Consider the following 18,264-nt stretch of genomic DNA (forward strand, 5'->3'; position numbering starts at 1 on the left):
TCATCACCCACCCTGATTATCTCGTTTTTAACTTAATCACCTCTTTGAAGACCCTATCTCCTGATTCAGTCACATCCTGAGGTACTGGGCGTTAGGACTTCAACTTATCGATTTTGAGGGGACACAATTTGGCCCATAACAGAGAGTGTGACAAGGGTCAAATGAGGCAACATAAACAACCTGCCTTGTGCACAGTTGTCCCCCAGTGTGTTTCTACCGGTGCCACTTCACTTTTGCTTTCAGTGGGAGTTTGTCTCAGCCTTCCGACAAGCCCAGCGGCAACAGAATGCGCTAGCGATAGTCAATTCGGGAATGAGAGTTTTTTTTGGAGGAGGAGATGGCATCATTAAAGAGTTATCCATTGCATATGGAGGCGTTGGTCCAACCACCATCTGTGCAAAGAATTCCTGCCAGAAACTCATCAGAAGGTATGGATTCATGTCCTTAGTCTCCAAGTAATTAGAGCAGCTCTTTCTGTGGTGTCATGTAATTACAAGAAGAAAAACGTTTACTACCTTTCTGTTTAATGACATGGAATTCCAATAAGATCTCATGATTATTCCCATGTGTCTTAGTGAATTCTGAAGTGGGCACCATATAGTGTGTGTGTGTGTGTGTGTGTGTGTGTGTGTGTGTGTGTGTGTGTGTGTGTGAGTGAACCCATCTCCCAATAGTATATAGGCACAGTAAGCAAAATGAGTAAATCTGCATTCTTTATTGTAAGAGAATAATTTACCATAGGAAAGATAGATTATGGGAGTTTGTTTTATAATAACTTGCTGAATGCACGTGCTTACCTAACTTTTAAATTTCTATATGTAATACTAGTCGCCAGTATTTCTTGAGCATTTACTAGGTACCAGTTAACGTTTCAGAAGTAATAGACTAACGGTTAAAACCACGATCCTGGGCTTCCCTGGTGGCGCAGTGGTTGAGAGTCCGCCTGCCGATGCAGGGGACGCGGGTTCGTGCCCCGGTCCGGGAAGATCCCACGTGCCGCGGAGCGGCTGGGCCCGTGAGCCGTGCCGGCTGAGCCTGCGCGTCTGGAGACTGTGCTCTGCAACGGGAGAGGCCACAACAGTGAGAGGCCCGCGTGCTGCAAAAAAAAAAAAAAACAAAAAAAACCCCACGATCCTGATTGAACCACACTGCCTGGGTCCAAATCTCAGTTCAACTCCTATAAATTATGTGATCTCTGTCAGCTTACTTAATCTTACAGTACCTCAGTTTCCTTATCAGTCAGGGAGATAATCACACCTCATAGGACAGTTGAGATGATTAAATGAATGGATACATACAAGGTACGTAAAACAGAACCTGGCATGCAGTAAACGTTCTAGTGATATAGGAAGCGGTTACTCCCGGGCTGAGGACTTAACATGAGTTGTCGTTTCTTTCTCACGACCATTCCAGGAGCTGTGTTCTACCATTACTGCCCTTTTACAGATGATGAACTGGTGGGCCCAGGCCAGACACCTTGAGAGTGGTGGACTGTGATTTGAACTTGGGTTGCCTGACTCTGGAGTTTGTACTCTTTTTCTCCTGCATTAAACTGTCGCTATTTGTCTTACAAGCTCACTGAGCCTGTGAAGTAGTGAGTCCTGTTGGGCTAGGAGTCTTCTCTTTTGATGCCCACAGGCGCTGGAATGAAGAGATGCTAGATGCAGCTTGCAGGCTGATTCTGGATGAAGTCTCCCTCCCAGGCTCAGCCCCAGGTGGGAGGGTGGAGTTCAGGAGGACTCTCATCATCAGCTTCTTCTTCAAGTTCTACCTGGAAGTGTCACAGATTTTGAAGAGGATGGTAAGTGGAACTGACCATGTGTTACCTTTCCCAGTCTTGAGGGCTCTGGGGATACACAAAGTGGCGGCAACAACTCCCTGCCAGATAGCTGTAGAATAGAAAAGACAACCCAGATCAGACACTCACGGGCTTTCTGGGCGTATGGCAGGCCGTCTGTTGATGGGGTGAGTGTTTGGGGAAGAATGGCGGGTAGAGCACAGAGTTGTGCGGGATTTGGTTTAATACCACTCAGTTATTTTGTTTCTGACCTGTTGTATGTCTCCATGGTGTTCAGAAACTTGTTAATGATTTGAATATATTTTCCCTTAGGAAAGCGTTTCTTCCACCTCTCGAGGTTTACCTTTGTACGTTTGGCTTTCTTCTCTGGGTTCAGCTTCGTTTTCTCTCACTTGTAAGATGGCAATGGCGGCCACTCCACTAGGTTATTGAGAAATGAGTCATCATAGGAAAAGCCTTCATATGGTCCCTAATGCTTCAGAGAAACATGATGAAGACTGCCTACTGGTAGTCATAATCACAGTAGTAAGCATCCGGGCATTCTTTCAGCTGGCCTCCCTTATGACAAACAATTAGAGTTATAAGACTGTTGGCTGGGGAGGATACAACTGAAAAAAGTTTGGAATAAATTTGCTAGACCCAAAGGGAACTTCAACCATATTGGTTCATTAATCCCAAGCTACAATCAGCAGACCAAACTAGACTAGAAGCCAAGAACATTCCTCATGTGGTATAGAAATGAGTATGATCACTTTTTTAAAAAATTAATTTATTTATTTTTGGCTTTGTTGGGTCTTCGTTGCTGCACGCGAGCTTTCTCTAGTTGCGGTGAGTGGGTTTCTCACTGTGGAGGCTTCTCTTGTTGCAGAGCACAGGATCTCGGCACACGGGCTTCAGTAGTTGTGGAATGCAGGCTCTGGAGCACAGGCTCAGTAGTTGTGGCTCACGGGCTTCGTTGCTCCGCGGCATGTGAGATCTTCCCAGACCAGGACTCGAACCCGTGTCCCCCTGCATTGGCAGGCGGATTCTTAGCCACTGCGCCGCCAGGGAAGCCCTAGTATGATCACTTTAAATTAGAGGCAGAGTTCTCTCTTATCATTGCTTCTGAAGGTATCTTCTCATTATACATGAGAACTAAGAACCAGAACAGTTTGTATCAAAGTTTTTAGCATAGCAGCTTGAAATCATATATAAGTGACATATTGTCACTAGGTAATCAAAAGAGAAAAAGTAATAAAGCCAACTATAGACTCCTCCAATTAATAGCAAACTAATACAATTTATTGGATGGATCAAATGATATAAATTACAGCTTCCATCTTGTAGTCTTTTACCTTCTATTCAATTTCCTCTATTAATATTCCTCTGCTATTAAAAATAATAGCCTTTGTTGGCTTTAATTTTCTGTTAAAAAATTTAAATTGTAAAAAATAACCATTAGGTGTACTGTTTAAAGTCTTGCCTAAGAGCCAAATGACCCACTTTTCCTCAGCTCTAGGAAGTGTTCCTGCTGGGGACCCAGAATGCTTATCGCTTACTGCTGTGAGGTCATGGCAGAGATGCAGCCCGTTGCATTTTCTCTTCTGCCTGATTGGCCAGGTGGTACAAAGCAGAGCTCGATGCTCATTTGCAGTGGTGTACCTTGGCTCTGACTTTTTCCTGGTTTAACTACTCTCTTCCTTTCCAATTATTTACTTAGCTTCTACTTTCCTGTTTTATTGGTTTGTAAGTCCTCAAATCATTTAGGAAGGCGTGTGAAAGTATCATAAGAAACATAAAGATATTGGGAGTCAGTAATCTACTGTTTTCACGTGGCCCTTCATAATATGTGGTCATATGTGTGGACCTTCCAGAGTGTGTGTCCTGGAGGTCACGGAGAACCCTGCTTCTACTTCCAGGATTCTGAATTAGGCAAGTACTTAACAAATGTTAGACTTCACAGTAGAGCTGCTTGCTAAGAGCCATGCTAGCGTCCCTCCCAAGACCATTCTGGCATATTTTAAATATCTACAGTGGTTCTACTTTTCAGGACCCGGTTCACTATCCTAGCCTTACAGACAAGTACGAGAGTGCTTTAGAAGAGCTTCATTCCAGACATCACTGGAGAAAATTAAAGTACCAGGTTAGTGGCTTTTTTCTTCTTTTTAATTCAGAGGTCCTGGGCTAAAGCGTCTTCACTTACCTCTCAGTGATTGTCAAGATGTATTAGCCCGAGCTCCCCTTCTGGTGAACCCACAGCCTTCTTTACTGTTAATTAAAATTTCAAAATCAATGCAGTATTGTGATTAAAAATAAAGCCAGCAGTGGTGATTTTTTTTAATGTCTCTTTTCAACTTGAGGACTGTGTGTTTTGTTCTGTGGCCTTGTACCACTGACATGAACAAGCTGCCTAGTTTGCCACATGCCCTTGCCCTTGGCGTTGTGGAAGTCAGAACACAACCAAAGTCAGAGCTGCTGATTTATTTTGTTTGAATGTGGAGATACTCTGCTCCCCCAGTCCCCATTCTCCAAGTGTTTTCTCTGTGAGTTAGAGTTTTAGAGTTGAATCAAACGTAAGTTCTAAGAGCTAATTTCAAGGTCTCCTAATGAAAGCTGCCTATTAGAACACAATTCCTCATGACTTTCAAACAGAATTTTCAGCTACAACATATAAGAGTATCGCCTGAAGTCCTCCTATTGGTAAACTGGATAAGATTCAGTGCTTTTCCTTGACATTGTTATCAAGAAGCTTTACCTTGAGAGTTTCATTAAGTCAGAGCATGAGAAGGCTTTTTTTTTTTTTTTTTTTTTTTTGCGGTACGCGGGCCTCTCACTGCTGTGGCCTCTCCCGTTGTGGAGCACAGGCTCCGGACGCGCAGGCTCAGCGGCCATGGCTCACGGACCCAGCCGCTCCGCGGCATGTGGGATCTTCCCAGACCGGGGCACAAACCCGTGTCCCCTGCATCGGCAGGCAGACTTTCAATCACTGCGCCACCAGGGAAGCCCATGAAAAGGCTTTTTAAAGACTCTTTTAAAATAGATTCAGTTCATTGGATCTATTGTTAAATTTAGTTATAAAAGCTTACAGTATGCCATAACAAACAGTTCCCTGTTGGTATATATCTCTTCAGTTTTTAGGTTCAATATATTCAAAATTCAAATATGCCAGACTCCACTGAAAGTGTTGAAAGTGATCATTTTGAAAGTCAAAAATAGCTTCCCTCTTCCCTGGTGTAAAATACGACCACTGCAACATTTGGCTTATTTATAAATACCCTAACATTGCCTTGACCATGGAATAAACTTCAACAACCACAGAAACAACAACAAATTAATGGGCTTTCAAATCATCCAAAGAAAAGTGTTAATCTTCACATAGTTTGTTATTATAGATTGCAAGACCAAGTTTTGGAAGTAGTGTATCTCTCATATATATGTTTTATTTTTGTTTTTCCTCTGGGTTTTCACACACACACACACACACACACACACACACACAGATACCCACATTGCTAGAGGAACTTCAGCAGTCATGACCAACATTTTTTTTCCCCAAATCAGTTAATTTGTTTAAAAGCCTTTTGACAGAGATCACCAGTTAGAGGAGATAACACTCGTTCCTCCATGGTATCTTTAGCCATATAGCAAGCAGAAGCAAGTAATCAAATACAACCTCTTTAATTAGTAGACTCATCACAACTGATGTTTTTTTTAAAAATGTTATAGCTTCAGCTAAATTAATCAATTTTATATTTATAGATATATAGATGAAAGATGTATTTTGGGATTTATCTTCAACCTTTTGGCAGGCAGGGCTCACAGCAAGGTTTCAAAACGCTTTTTTCCCAAAGCAGTGATGTGTTTCAGTATTTGTAGTAAAAAGTATTATGTCATAGAAAACTCCCAGAGCCTATGTAGAGACCCAAGAATGTGTTTCCTTAGTGTCTAAGCTTATGGATTACCTGGAATTTTGCTCTTCAGGATAGAAAAAAATCTCTTTGGATTAAGAAAAAAAAAAGATGTGGGTGATTTTTCATTCAAATGTTGTTCAAATGGAGAACTCAACACAGTATTATAGGGCAGCACTTTGGGGGCATTTCACAGCAGGAATCAGTCCCTACCATCTGAAACAAACCGGACCTGATACATTTTTTTCTTTGGATCACCACCTCAGCTTCTCAGAGAAGAGGGAGAAGAAGCCTACTGAGAGCACTTGGCCGTGAGGATGGGGCTGGTGTGCATTGGGGCTGATTCAAATCCCTGTTCATATTGCCTGAACCCCAACATGTAAAATTTTCTCTCATTTCCCCCCTTCCCCTCCATTTGTGGCCTAATGGCCACCTTTATTTAACGGTGCCTAGGCCAAGTTCTAAATTATTTTTCTTCATAATCTTCTGCTTTCTAGTTTATAAAGTCAGGATGGACACAACCACCACAAAACAAAACACAAAGACTTAGCCAACATTCCTTTTTTGGTGCATATTGTCTTGTACTAACTACAGAATTGAAGCTTACATTTAAGTGAAGCAAATATGGGCTTTAAAACAATAAATGTTTATCAGTAAGTATATATTTTACTGTAAAACAGTAAATTTTATATGAAATAGGAATAAGTTCAGAGCATCTGACACATATGTCTTATGCCAAATTCATTTGAGAAATGACTCTACTTTCTACATATAATTGCCAGGGAAAATTTGGCTGATATTTTACTTGTTGTCATTTATAGTATAAAAACAATAGGGTTGGGCTTCCCTGGTGGCGCAGTGGTTGAGAATCCGCCTGCCGATGCAGGGGACACGGGTTCGTGCCCCGGTCCGGGAAGATCCCACATACCGCGGAGCAGCTGGGCCCGTGAGCCATGGCCGCTGAGCCTGTGCGTCCGGAGCCTGTGCTCCGCAACGGGAGAGGCCACAACAGTGAGAGGCCCACGTACCGCAAAAAAAAAAAAAAAAAAAAAAAAAGCAATAGGGTTTTTTTCCTCATTTCTCTAATAACCAGTAAAAATGCTGAACGCGTTTTCAGACTACATGTGCCACTTTCCTTTTCCCTCTGACAGATCAGAGGTTTCTCCAGGTTCCTGCCTAGAGAACCTCTGATCTATCTCAAGCTGAAGGTTTATTTTTTGAGTCCCTCAAGTAGGTTGGCGGTGACTGGCAGCCATTCTTCTCGGGTCTCGCGAGCAGCAGAGTGGCTTGGGGAGGTGTCTTTTCACGGATACCTTTATGGAAAGTTCCCATCGTAACCATGCTGGTGTTCCTCCATTCATGGTATTTGGCAAATGGAATCCAAATGTTCAGAAAGGCAAAGAAAGCAAAGCACCTGCATGAGAACAAAACATGACAGTTGATCAGTGGGATCCCAGACAGCTAGGGTCTTTCCCTTCCATTCTGTGGAGCAAGAGCCTCAGAGCACTTTCGTTGAACCAAGGGAAGCTTTTTTTTTTTTTTCTTTCTTTTTTTTTTTTTTTTTGCGGTACACGGGCCTCTCACTGTTGTGGCCTCTCCCGTTGCGGAGCGCAGGCTCCGGACGCGCAGGCTCAGCGGCCATGGCTCACGCGCCCAGCTGCTCCGCGGCACGTGGGACCTTCCCGGAGCGGGGCACGAACCCGTGTCCCCTGCATCGGCAGGCAGACTCTCAACCACTGCGCCACCAGGGAAGCCCTATCCTGGTGTTATTAATAGTGACGTGTTTATTTTCGAAAGTGTTCTGGTTTGGATGTGAATTATATAGCTCCCCTCTTATGAGAGATGTGCATAATATGATTATAAAAATGATATGTTGATTATTGATTAAACAGAATGCAGACCCAAAGCAGCCTCCTCAAGACCCAGTTGGCCATCCCATCATGCATCTGTCTGGTATTAAGCATGCCACAGGTGAAGCCATCTACTGTGATGACATGCCTGCAGTGGACCGGGAGCTGTTCTTGACTTTTGTAACAAGCTCAAGAGCTCATGCTAAGATTGTGTAAGTGATAAGGATTTACCCAGTAGACAGAAATGATTGCCTTTTGGGGCAAGTCACATTAGTGAAAAGTAACGGTTTGAAGAGGATAAGCTATTTGTTGGCAATGTCCAATGTACTAGATTTGAAGTGAAATGGGATCAAAGTGTAGGCTTCACCACAGTTTGTCCCTCCGTATAATAACTTCATTGTCCGGGGAATTTTTTCCCAATTGTCTGGCATAGAACTATGGGAGGGTTTTGGATGTATCTTCCCTCTCTCGTATCTTATTCTCCGATTAAGCACGTTCTCTGTGGTCTGCAGGCTGTGGGGCCTCTCTGAGTAGGCCTGTGCTGTGTGTTCTCATCTAGGTCTGTGGATCTGTCAGAAGCTCTCAGCCTGCCAGGTGTGGTGGACATCCTGACTGAGGAACATCTTCGTGGCATCAACTTCTTCCGCCTTTTAACCGAACCTGAGAAACTTCTATCGACAGATGAGGTACTGCATTTTTGCTTTCTGTTTTAAAAGTAACTTCCTCAGTTTATGACACTTCGTATTTTCTTAAAAGATAGCATTGAATTTGGCACATCATAAAGGATCCCAGTATTCTTTGAATGCTTATTCTAAATCACTATATTCTAATAGTGAATTGGTTCAAAAATATTCATTTTCCACGTAAGTAAAGAAGTTGACTAGTTATATAAAAGATACTTGAGTGTTTTATATTTTCTAGTAGCAAGATCATGTGTTGCTTTCATACTTATGAAAGAATATATGAGAAGAGAATAATGACTTTTATTTGCCGCTACTTTCCCCGAGAATCCCTTGCCATTGCCCCAGTCTCAGTCCAACGTCCAAGTTCAAGTGGTAGCTCCACCATTGTCTTTCCTTATCCTTTAATCCAGGAGTTCTCTCTCCCTCTTGGAACTCACTCTCTCTCATTCATTCATATGCCATGTGTTCAACAGGCATCTTTTAAGTGAGCACCTACTGCCTAGGTGAACAAGACCTCTGTGGTTCTTGCCCTTGCAGAACTTAAAGTCTGGAGGAGAAGGCAAAGTGAACCTTTATTGCACTTTCTATCTTATATTGAGCTTATGTATTTATGTCTATGTCTTACCTATTTCTCCTACCTAGTAAAATGCCTTGAGTGAGGGCCCACGTCTGATTCATCGGCATATTCCATACACTGCTTCCTACAAAGCAGAGTAAATGAGCAGAGGAACAGTGATAGCATTGTTGACATTTGAACGTTTCAAATGATTAAAACGTTGACTACTGTATCTCAGGTTATCAGAAAATGCAGCAAGGGCAGTGTCCAGAAGGTTTTCTGCATAACTCCAGATTCTCAGTTCAGTGTTTACCCAAAAGAGCTTTATCATTTGGAAGAGTCCCTGCCTCTGGCTCTCACTAGCAGACTTAGTTGATAAAAATGAAAGTTTGGTGCCTGAGAGTCTGAAGTCAAGGTTGAACCTCCCCCAAGGCAGAGGACAATGAGAACTATGGCCTTTGCGTAAATGTTAATTAACCAAGCAAAGCCCTCCTGGGCCCTGAGGTGTGTGAGCGGTGATTCTGAGCATCTCAGGGGTGTGTTTGTGTACCAGGTCACAGGGCAAGACCCACGTCTGTGGAGAGAGGAGAACAGAGCTGTTGCGAATGATTGCCTCCGTTAGTTTCATTCCTTTTTTTTTTAACATTTGTCCTTAGCACGCTATATCTTTAAAAAATCGTTTCACTGCAGAAATTTTAAACACACACAAAAATAGAGACTAGTACAATGAATCCCCATATGGGCCCATCACCCAGCTCCAACCATTATTAACACTTTGCCATTTTTGTTTCATGTGTCTCCCCACTGCCCCCGCCCACCCGTACCCAACACACTTTTGTGTGTGTGTGCTGGATTTAACTTTTCTTTAACTACCATTTTTGTTTGGTGATAAAACTACTCTATGTTCATTGTAGAAAAGACCTAATAATCTAACGTGGTTCTTAAAAATGAGTGATTACGTTTTGATTTGGATCACAGTAAAAGGTGGGAAAGAGAATCAAAAGGTCGTATGACCCCTTCCAGTCCTGACTATTTTACCTCTCTGGAGCCTTAGTTTTGTTTTTCCCCATCTGCTTTCTACCCTGGTCCCTGGGTGACCTCCTTAGGCCGCCTACCTACCCCACCTGCTGGTGAACCGATGAATGCTCCGGGCTCGTTCTTGGCTCCCGTAGTCAGTTCTCTCCGTGAAAAGCCTGTGCTCCACCACAGTTCAGGCCGGAGACGTGCTCACCAGCAGGGCTGCATTATCACCCCCTCCCTCCTTCCTCTCTGGGTGAGATGGTCTGTGACCTTCTGGTGCTCCCGGTTCATGAAGGAGAAGCCACTTCTCAGAATGGCCCAGCTCGTGGTGTGGCAACCCCAGGTCAAACCACGGCACTGTCTCTTCTGCTGTACATGAGGCAGCCTCAGACCTGTCGCTCTTCAGCCCCCGCTGCCGGTGATGCAGCGCAAAGACCTGCACTCTCCCAGTGCCTGAGGTCAGCAGGCCAACTCTGACAAATGTGCTTCCCTACTGAAGCCTTCGTTAGCCGCAGCACTGCAGTTAAGTCACACGTGAAGCGGTCATTTACTGTGTGTCTAGCTCTGTGCTAGCAGGGAGGGGGGAAATGAACGAAAGGAGAGGCCCTGCTGCCTGCCCTCCTTGGGAACAGAGTTCTTCTCTGTGTTGTAGGTATTTTGCGTGGGTGAGCTTGTCTGTGCCGTGATTGCGGATTCCGAGGTTCAGGCAAAGCGAGCTGCGCAGCGAGTGAAGATTGTCTACCGAGACTTGGAGCCACTGATCCTGACCATTGAGGTAATGAGTTCCAAGGTTGGGCCAGAAGAGCAGATTTCAGTGGCATATCACTTAAAATGCTTTTGACTGCAGAAACAGGAAAGACAATCCAACTCAGAGTGGCTTCCAGAAAACAGGGGCTTTGTTGGCCTCAAATTCTATCCGTGTTAGCAAGAAAGCTGATCTTCTGCCTCTCCTCCTTGCTGCCCATGGTACAGGCTTTATCTCCTGTGGTGACAGGTTGGCAGCCAGGAGCTTCCAGTTCACGTCCAATAAGCAAGAAAGAATGCCATTGTCCCAACATCCCACAAGTCCTGGGATCCAGCCTCATCAGACACTTAGGTCACATCCCTCTCTGGATCCATGACTGGCAAGAACTGGTGGTTACTGCTGGCGGGGGGCGGGGTCAGATTTCTTTGCGGTTTATGGGCTGTATGGGGGAGTGGTGGAGACCTAAACAGAAATCCGAGCACTATTTGGAAGGGGATAGGTGGAAAGAATGCTGGATGGGTAACCAACAATGTTCAGGAGAGGGGACACACCCTAGGACTCCATATACACCTTCACCCAGACTCTTTCAGGCACACAGTGAGAACCAACAAGATGCTCTATGAAGCATATATTGGAGACACTAGTTTTAGATCCTTCAATGCATATCTTAAGTAAGTATGAGAAATAGATCCTATGATGCCTACAGCTATTTTGGCAACTTAAACAAATTGGGGAACTGCATTTCGTATCTTGTTTTTTAAAAAGGATTTTGAAATTTATAAAGGTTTTCAGACTCATCTCCATGAAATGATATGAGTATTCATCTGCATATATTTCATTGGTTCTTATAATTTACTAAGTAATGAAAGTTGGGAAAGCATCATGAATAGATTAGATTCAGCACACACAGACTCAGTGTAATCTCGGAATACAATATTATCTCCACAACATAATAAATAAATTGGGCTCTAAGTGACTAGCATACTCTGAGGCAGAAAATAAGGAAATGAGTTGGCCAAGATTAGTGTCTCCAGGAGAACTTGGCCTTGGGTGTGTTTTCTATCATGCTGCTTTATGCCAAGGAACATAGAGTTTGTTTCTGGACAATGTCCTCAGTGTTCTGAAATTAAAATAAAATCATGTCAAGGAGACAAAAATATAAAAGTTTAGTTGGAGTCAAAGAGTGATTATGCTTTCCAAATTTTCCTGGCCAGTTTCAAATTCAAACATTCTGTTCCCTTTTTTTTTTTTTTTTTTTGCGGTATGCGGGCCTCTCACTGTTGTGGCCTCTCCCGTTGCGGAGCACAGGCTCCAGACGCGCAGGCCTAGCGGCCATGGCTCACGGGCTTAGTTGCTCCGCGGCATGTGGGATCTTCCCGGACCGGGGCACGAACCCGTGTCTCCTGCATCGGCAGGCGGATTCTCAACCACTGCGCCACCAGGGAAGCCCTGTTCCCTTCTTAAACCCTTTTCATTCATATGTTGCCTGCTCTGCTTGCTTACTTTATACATTCTTTCCTCAACATTTTGTTTTAGAGTTAGGCTTACTTCTTAGTAAGAAATTATGTCCATAATACTTTATCAAAAATCTTGTATGGGGCTTCCCTGGTGGCGCAGTGGTTGAGAATCCGCCTGCGGATGCAGGGGACACGGGTTTGTGCCCCGGTCTGGGAAGATCCCACATGCCGCGGAGCGGCTGGGCCCATGAGCCATGGCCGCTGAGCCTGCGCATCCAGAGCCTGTGCTTCGCAACGGAAGAGGCCACAACAGTAAGAGGCCCGCGTACCACACACACACACACACAAATCTTGTTTGTAATTCTTTGCCCAATTCCAGTAGCTAAATATCTTCCCTTCCCCCTCACCCTGCTTTCCAGCCAAATAAAATTCCAAATAAGCAAATAGATACCACTCTGTTCCCACTCCTTCCTCCCCAACTTGGACCGGCACATCTCTAATTGTCTGCCAGAGAATCCCAGCATCAAATACCAAACTTTGACATCGTGGAAAAGAGCCACCTCATGTTTATTTCAGAGGTTAAGCTCTCCAAGGTTAATCAACTAGATCAAGTAGATTTAATCAAACTGTATAGCAAGGAAATATGCCCTGCTCCCTACACATTACAGTTCTTTTTAATCACTTTGCTGACCAAGAAATATTCAGGAAATTAGCGCCAAGTTACTCAAAGAGCAAGCAGCAACGGAAGTGGAAAAAGATTAAACTTAAAAAAAAATTGGATTTATAAAACTTAATTTCTGTTTTGAACCTAGAATATCTGAGTCGTAGATTAATAAGAAAATCATATGAATTGATTCCATTAGGAAGTATGTTATCAATCAAAATAGGATAAAAACAAATGGATGTCCATCACTATCACTACTGTTTAACCTAGCTTATGCTTCTTGGAATTTTTAATAGTTTGAATGGGGAAATGCTATCAAAACTCTTGACTCTCGGGGTCAGGCTGATGCCCATGGTGAGAAAACTATGCTCCCGACCAGAATCTCTCATCAATTGTCATGGTCAGCGACGTGACCATAGCTAATACCTAGAGTTCTCTGTGTGTTTACCTTGTTCTAAGCAGGTTTCCTTCATTAACTCACTAAATGCTCACAACAGTCCTATGAGGTAAAAACTGTTATTATCCCCATTCTGATGCAGAAACTGAAAGACACAGTTACCCAAGGTCCAACGGCTGGTCAGCAGTAGAAGCGATCAACAGACGCTCTATCAAAGCCCCTTGACCCCACGGTAGTAGAAAAAAACCAACCCACTTTTTGAATGGAGGAAATGTCAGGATCACAATAGAACATCCCGTAAGGTATACTGATAGGTCTAGACACCAACTGGTGCCCAGAGAGAACCAGAGTTAGGAGAATCCCTAGCCGCCAGCAGGCTGCAATTTCATAGATGAACAATAATCCATTGTAGAAAGGCGGGCAGGAGCTGGCATGTCACGTTTGCCAAGGACCCAGGGATTACAACAAGATGAATTCCAAAGATAGGTAAGAAAACCAACCTAGATTATTATAGCTACATCCCTGATTATGCGTACCTACTACTGTACCCCTTCAGTAGGCATCTGGGAGAAGCCATTAGGAACCAGGATATAAGTGGATTTGTGGTACCCACTCTGGACTTGTAATGGAATCTTTCTTCCAGGGCTGGAGGTCCCAGGTACAAATGCTGTACTCATACCCCCAGGGGAGCTTGGGGCTGGCAGGCAGGGCCACCATGTCCTTATCAGTAGAGTGTCTTCAGCTAACACTGACAGAGCACTTACTATATGCCGTGTAAGCTCTTTCATGCCTCATTCCATTCTATTCTTTCCACAACCCTATTGGAGCTATGTGCACAACTCTACCTTCATTTTACAGATGAGGCTCAAAGGGGTGAAGTAATAGACCCACAGTCAAACAGCTGGTAAATGGAGAAAATGGACACAACTCTGACTGGGTCCAGAGCCCAAGATCTAAATCCCTGTGCCTTGTTACATTGGCTGCATAACATGGGCTGTGGAATGAAAAGAATAATCTGCCTGGAAATATTAGTTCCGTAATGGGACCACCTGGTCCTAGGTGTTTTCTAAGCATACTTTTTTATTTTTTATTTTTTTGATGCGGACATTTGCATTTGCTCCATGGGGAGTCTTTCTGCAGCCTGGTTCTCAGCTCAGCTCATGCGATTCCAGAGCAAGAGAAGCACTGCACGGACTCAGACGATGCAGCATCACATGTGGCTACTGCTGTCGGGCTGGGTCTCTTGCCCCGGGGGCCTCAATTTTCCTGTTCTCTTTCTAGGAGGCTATACAACACAAGTCCTTCTTCGAGAAAGAAAGGAAACTGGAGTATGGAAATATTGATGAAGCATTTAAAATGGTGGATCAAATTCTTGAAGGTAAAACCATCTGAAAAGAATGATGAGAGGGGCAGCAACCCTGGCCTGCCCAGTTGTTATACAGAGGGTGTCTTTTTCTGAAGGTCCGGAAACTGAGGCTCAGGAGCTCAAACTCAGCTCCTCAGGTTAAGGAGCAAGACCACGGTCATACAACAGCCACTAAGCCACAAAGCATTGTGGATTGATAGCTTTTTTAAGGATTTCCAAAGCCCATGTTTCTTTCTGTTTCATCCTTTCTGACTTCTCCCTCCCCCCTCCATCTCTGCTTTCTCCTTCCTTTCTTCTTTCCCTCCCTGTCTCCTTCCCCCACTTCCTTGCAGACTTCCTTTAGTTATGTATATATGTAATGAAAATTAAATTTCCCTCTTGGAAATCAGTTGACTTTCCAATAAAATTTTTGTAACTTTTTATTTTGAAATAGTTTTAAATTTCAGAAAAGTTGCAGAAACATTAAAGAAACTCCTAATTACCCAGATTCCCCAATAGACATTTCATGACACTTGCTTTATCATTCTCTGCGTGTATGTCTCTGTCTCTGTCTCTCTGCCTGTCTGTCTGTCTCTCTATATATTTATATATAGAGAGACATATATACACACACACACACACACATTTTTTTCTGAGCCATTTGAGGGTAAGTTACTGACTTGATGCCTCTCTCCTCCTAAATACCACAGTGTCCATTTTCTAAGAACAAGGATATTATCTTACATAAACATACAGTTTTTTAAATCAGAACATTAACATTCACATAATGCCATCATTTAATCTACATACTTTATTTGAATTTTGCCGTTTGTCTTAATGATGTCCTTTATAGCAGGGAAGAAAATGATTTACCGTGGGTCTTAGATATGCCCTGCTGTCATACTGCTGTGCTGTAAAATCTATCCCTAATGCCTATCATGCAAGATCTGATTAACCCAGATGTGTTGCTGGGTGGGTGGGCTGTCTGTACCATATCTCAGGGCAGAGAATAAGTCATTTGCATCTCCTGTCTTCAAGTGAATTTCCAGGATATTAGCCTCAAGTGCATCCTAGATGCTACCATCTCCTTAATTTTTCTCTCCAACCCTGATCTCAAGCACAGGAAGAGTCCTAAAACATACCATCCCAGAGCTGTGCCATATATAATCAGTAAGTCCAGCCACTGAGCTGAAAGCCTATCATGTCTCTTCACTCCATGGCTGTATAAAACCTGAAGCTGGTCATAGCTGAGTGGATAATGTCACCTGGAAGCTGTAGAAAAGACAACTTGTACTGTCACCCTGCCAGTATTCCTTGGCATCCTGTCTTACTAGCTGTGTGACTTTTCAGGGCACTTCTCTGGGCTCTGTCTCCTTGTTTCAAAATCACACGGATAGGGCTTCCCTGGTGGCACAGTGGTTGAGAGTCCGCCTGCCGATGCAGGGGACACGGGTTTGTGCCCCAGTCCGGGAGGATCCCACATGCCGTGGAGCGGCTGGGCCCGTGAGCCATGGCCGCTGAGCTGGTGCGTCCGGAGCCTGTGCTCCACAACGGGAGAGGCCACAACAGTGAGAGGCCCACGTACCACAAAAAAAAAAAAAAAATCACATGGATAAAATAATACTGACCTCAGTCAGTGACCCATTATGAAGATTGTAAGAGATAATACATGTGTGCTTGGCACAGAACTTGGGGGCATAGTAAGAGAGCCATAACTGTGAACAATAATTATTATTAGGGGGCTTCCCTGGTGGCGCAGTGGTTGAGAGTCCGCCTGCCGATGCAGGGGACACGGGTTCGTGCCCCAGTCCGGGAAGATCCCACATGCCGCGGAGCGGCTGGGCCCGTGAGCCATGGCCGCTGAGCCTGCGCGTCCGGAGCCTGTGCTCCGCAATGGGAGAGGCCACAACAGCGAGAGGCCCGCGTACCACAAAAAAAAAAAAAAAAAAAAAAAAAAAAAAAAAATTATTATTAGGTTTGGATATTTTTGTTGTTCTGTAGAAAAGGTTGTCTATTATTGAGGGAACACACCGGCAGGTGTTCATCTATCAAACCCAATGTTTCCCAGTTTTTCACACTAGAAGATGCTTCTAAGACCTGCCTGGAGATTCCTGTGCGCTTTACTTGGAATTCTGGAGTTGAAAGACCCAGCGTAGCCCAGGAGTCTGTTTTTGACAAATTTTAAAACAAATTTTAAAACAAGATGCTCCCTGGCGAGAGCATCTTGGAAATATCTATATTTAGGGAAGTTCCTCCACTTGTGCCATAAAATGTCCTTGCTCTGTTCTTTCCATAATATGTTTGTGTGAGCATTCAGTTATTGTATTTTTACTCAACATCTTATTTAATTATTTGATTTAGTTAGGTAAAAGTTGTTCAATCTGTCTCTTACTTGAATTTTAACTTCCCATACCCTATCGATAAGTATAAAAGTGAACTGGAAGCTCTAAAAGGGACATTTATACAACTTTTAAGTTTTCATCCTCTTGACTCACTGGTTTGAGGGGTTTTATTCTTACTCTGCAGCTGTCATTTGGATGAAGAATTTTTGACTACTTGTTTCAATGAGAGATAACTGGAGGTACTAATCATAACAGCACTTAATTGCCCCCTAGGAAAATAGATGCTCCAAGAAAAAGAATATTTAAAAGATTAAATATGTAGAGCATCACATCAAGTCTTAGACTGTGTTCTTGAAGGGAATGATATTATTGTTGGCTTTTACCAACTGTGCAGATGTATCGCAGCCCTACGTAACGCTGGTGTTGTAGCCCTAGAGGGGCAGGAAAGAACACGGTTTACAGATGAGCCCACTAAGGCAAGAGAGACAGACAGTTGACCAGGAATCAAATCTATCTACGTTTCCCACCTGTGAAGTTAGCATTCTCTCCTCTGCATTATGCCGCTTTTCATTCATCTCTTTAAAATTCTGTGATCTTGGTTGAGCTTTACACTGACAATCTCTGTAGCAGGATTTGCAGGAGATCTCGAAGCCCTGAAACTGGGGTTGTCTTCCCCACACCCTGTCCTGTTGGGCATAGTACAGAGAGACTCCTTCTTATCTTAATGGCTTTTCATCTTTAAGGAACTCATTAAAATGTAGGGCTTCCCTGGTGGCGCAGTGGTTGAGAATCCGCCTGCCGATGCAGGGGATACGGGTTCGTGCCCCGGTCCGGGAAGATCCCACATGCCGCGGAGCGGCTGGGCCCGTGAGCCATGGCCGCTGGGCCTGCGCATCCGGAGCCTGTGCCCCGCAGCGGGAGAGGCCACAACAGTGAGAGGCCCGCATACCACAAAAAAAAAAAAAAAAAAAAAAAAAAAAAAAAAAAAAAAATGTAAATACGCCTAAAGGAATCACTCCTAAACCCATACTTGGATAACATTTTATCTCAGGGATTAGTTGAACAAATTGGTTTCCAACCGAGAGAGTTGAGAGCAACACCGTGGGGTGAGGAGAGGGCACCGTGGGTCCAGGGCTACGGGGCTGGGCAGCTCAATGTAACAGGGCCCTAAAACATTGCCTACCTTACAGGTTTAAGTAGAAACAGCTCTGTCTAATACTTTTTAGCTCTGTATTTTTTTCAATGAAGTAGATACTTAACCAATTTAATTCTGAGTGGATAGGTGAAATCACTAATATTGCAAACCATGGATTTTAGCCTCCTGACAAATGGGTTTTTCAATGTACATTTTTGATAAGAGCTTAGATTGAAATTGAGATCTGGGTTCTTGACATTTTAATGTTTATGTTTTATAAAAGAAGTAGAATCTGTTTATTCTTCTGTACTCTTTCTTTACTCAGATTTTGGATGAGATAGGAAGTCCGGATTCTAATACAAAAGATTTCCTTGGGAATCTCCCT

The 18,264-nt window shown here is 43.6% G+C and overlaps 1 protein-coding gene across 1 annotated transcript in view; it reads left to right on the forward strand.

The window, feature by feature from the left end:
• The window catches only part of AOX1 (aldehyde oxidase 1), a 74,823-nt gene that overhangs the window by 22,667 nt on the left and 33,892 nt on the right, over positions 1-18,264 (forward strand). Inside the window, exons 14-20 of the mRNA XM_059053364.2 lie at positions 244-428; positions 1,639-1,801; positions 3,828-3,920; positions 7,578-7,747; positions 8,095-8,221; positions 10,447-10,569; positions 14,339-14,435. Of these exons, the coding sequence (XP_058909347.1) occupies positions 244-428; positions 1,639-1,801; positions 3,828-3,920; positions 7,578-7,747; positions 8,095-8,221; positions 10,447-10,569; positions 14,339-14,435 (958 nt within the window). The remainder of the gene's footprint in view (positions 1-243; positions 429-1,638; positions 1,802-3,827; positions 3,921-7,577; positions 7,748-8,094; positions 8,222-10,446; positions 10,570-14,338; positions 14,436-18,264) is intronic.

Source organism: Kogia breviceps, chromosome 2 (genome assembly GCF_026419965.1).
Source record: "Kogia breviceps isolate mKogBre1 chromosome 2, mKogBre1 haplotype 1, whole genome shotgun sequence".
Classification (NCBI taxonomy): Eukaryota; Metazoa; Chordata; class Mammalia; order Artiodactyla; family Physeteridae; genus Kogia; species Kogia breviceps.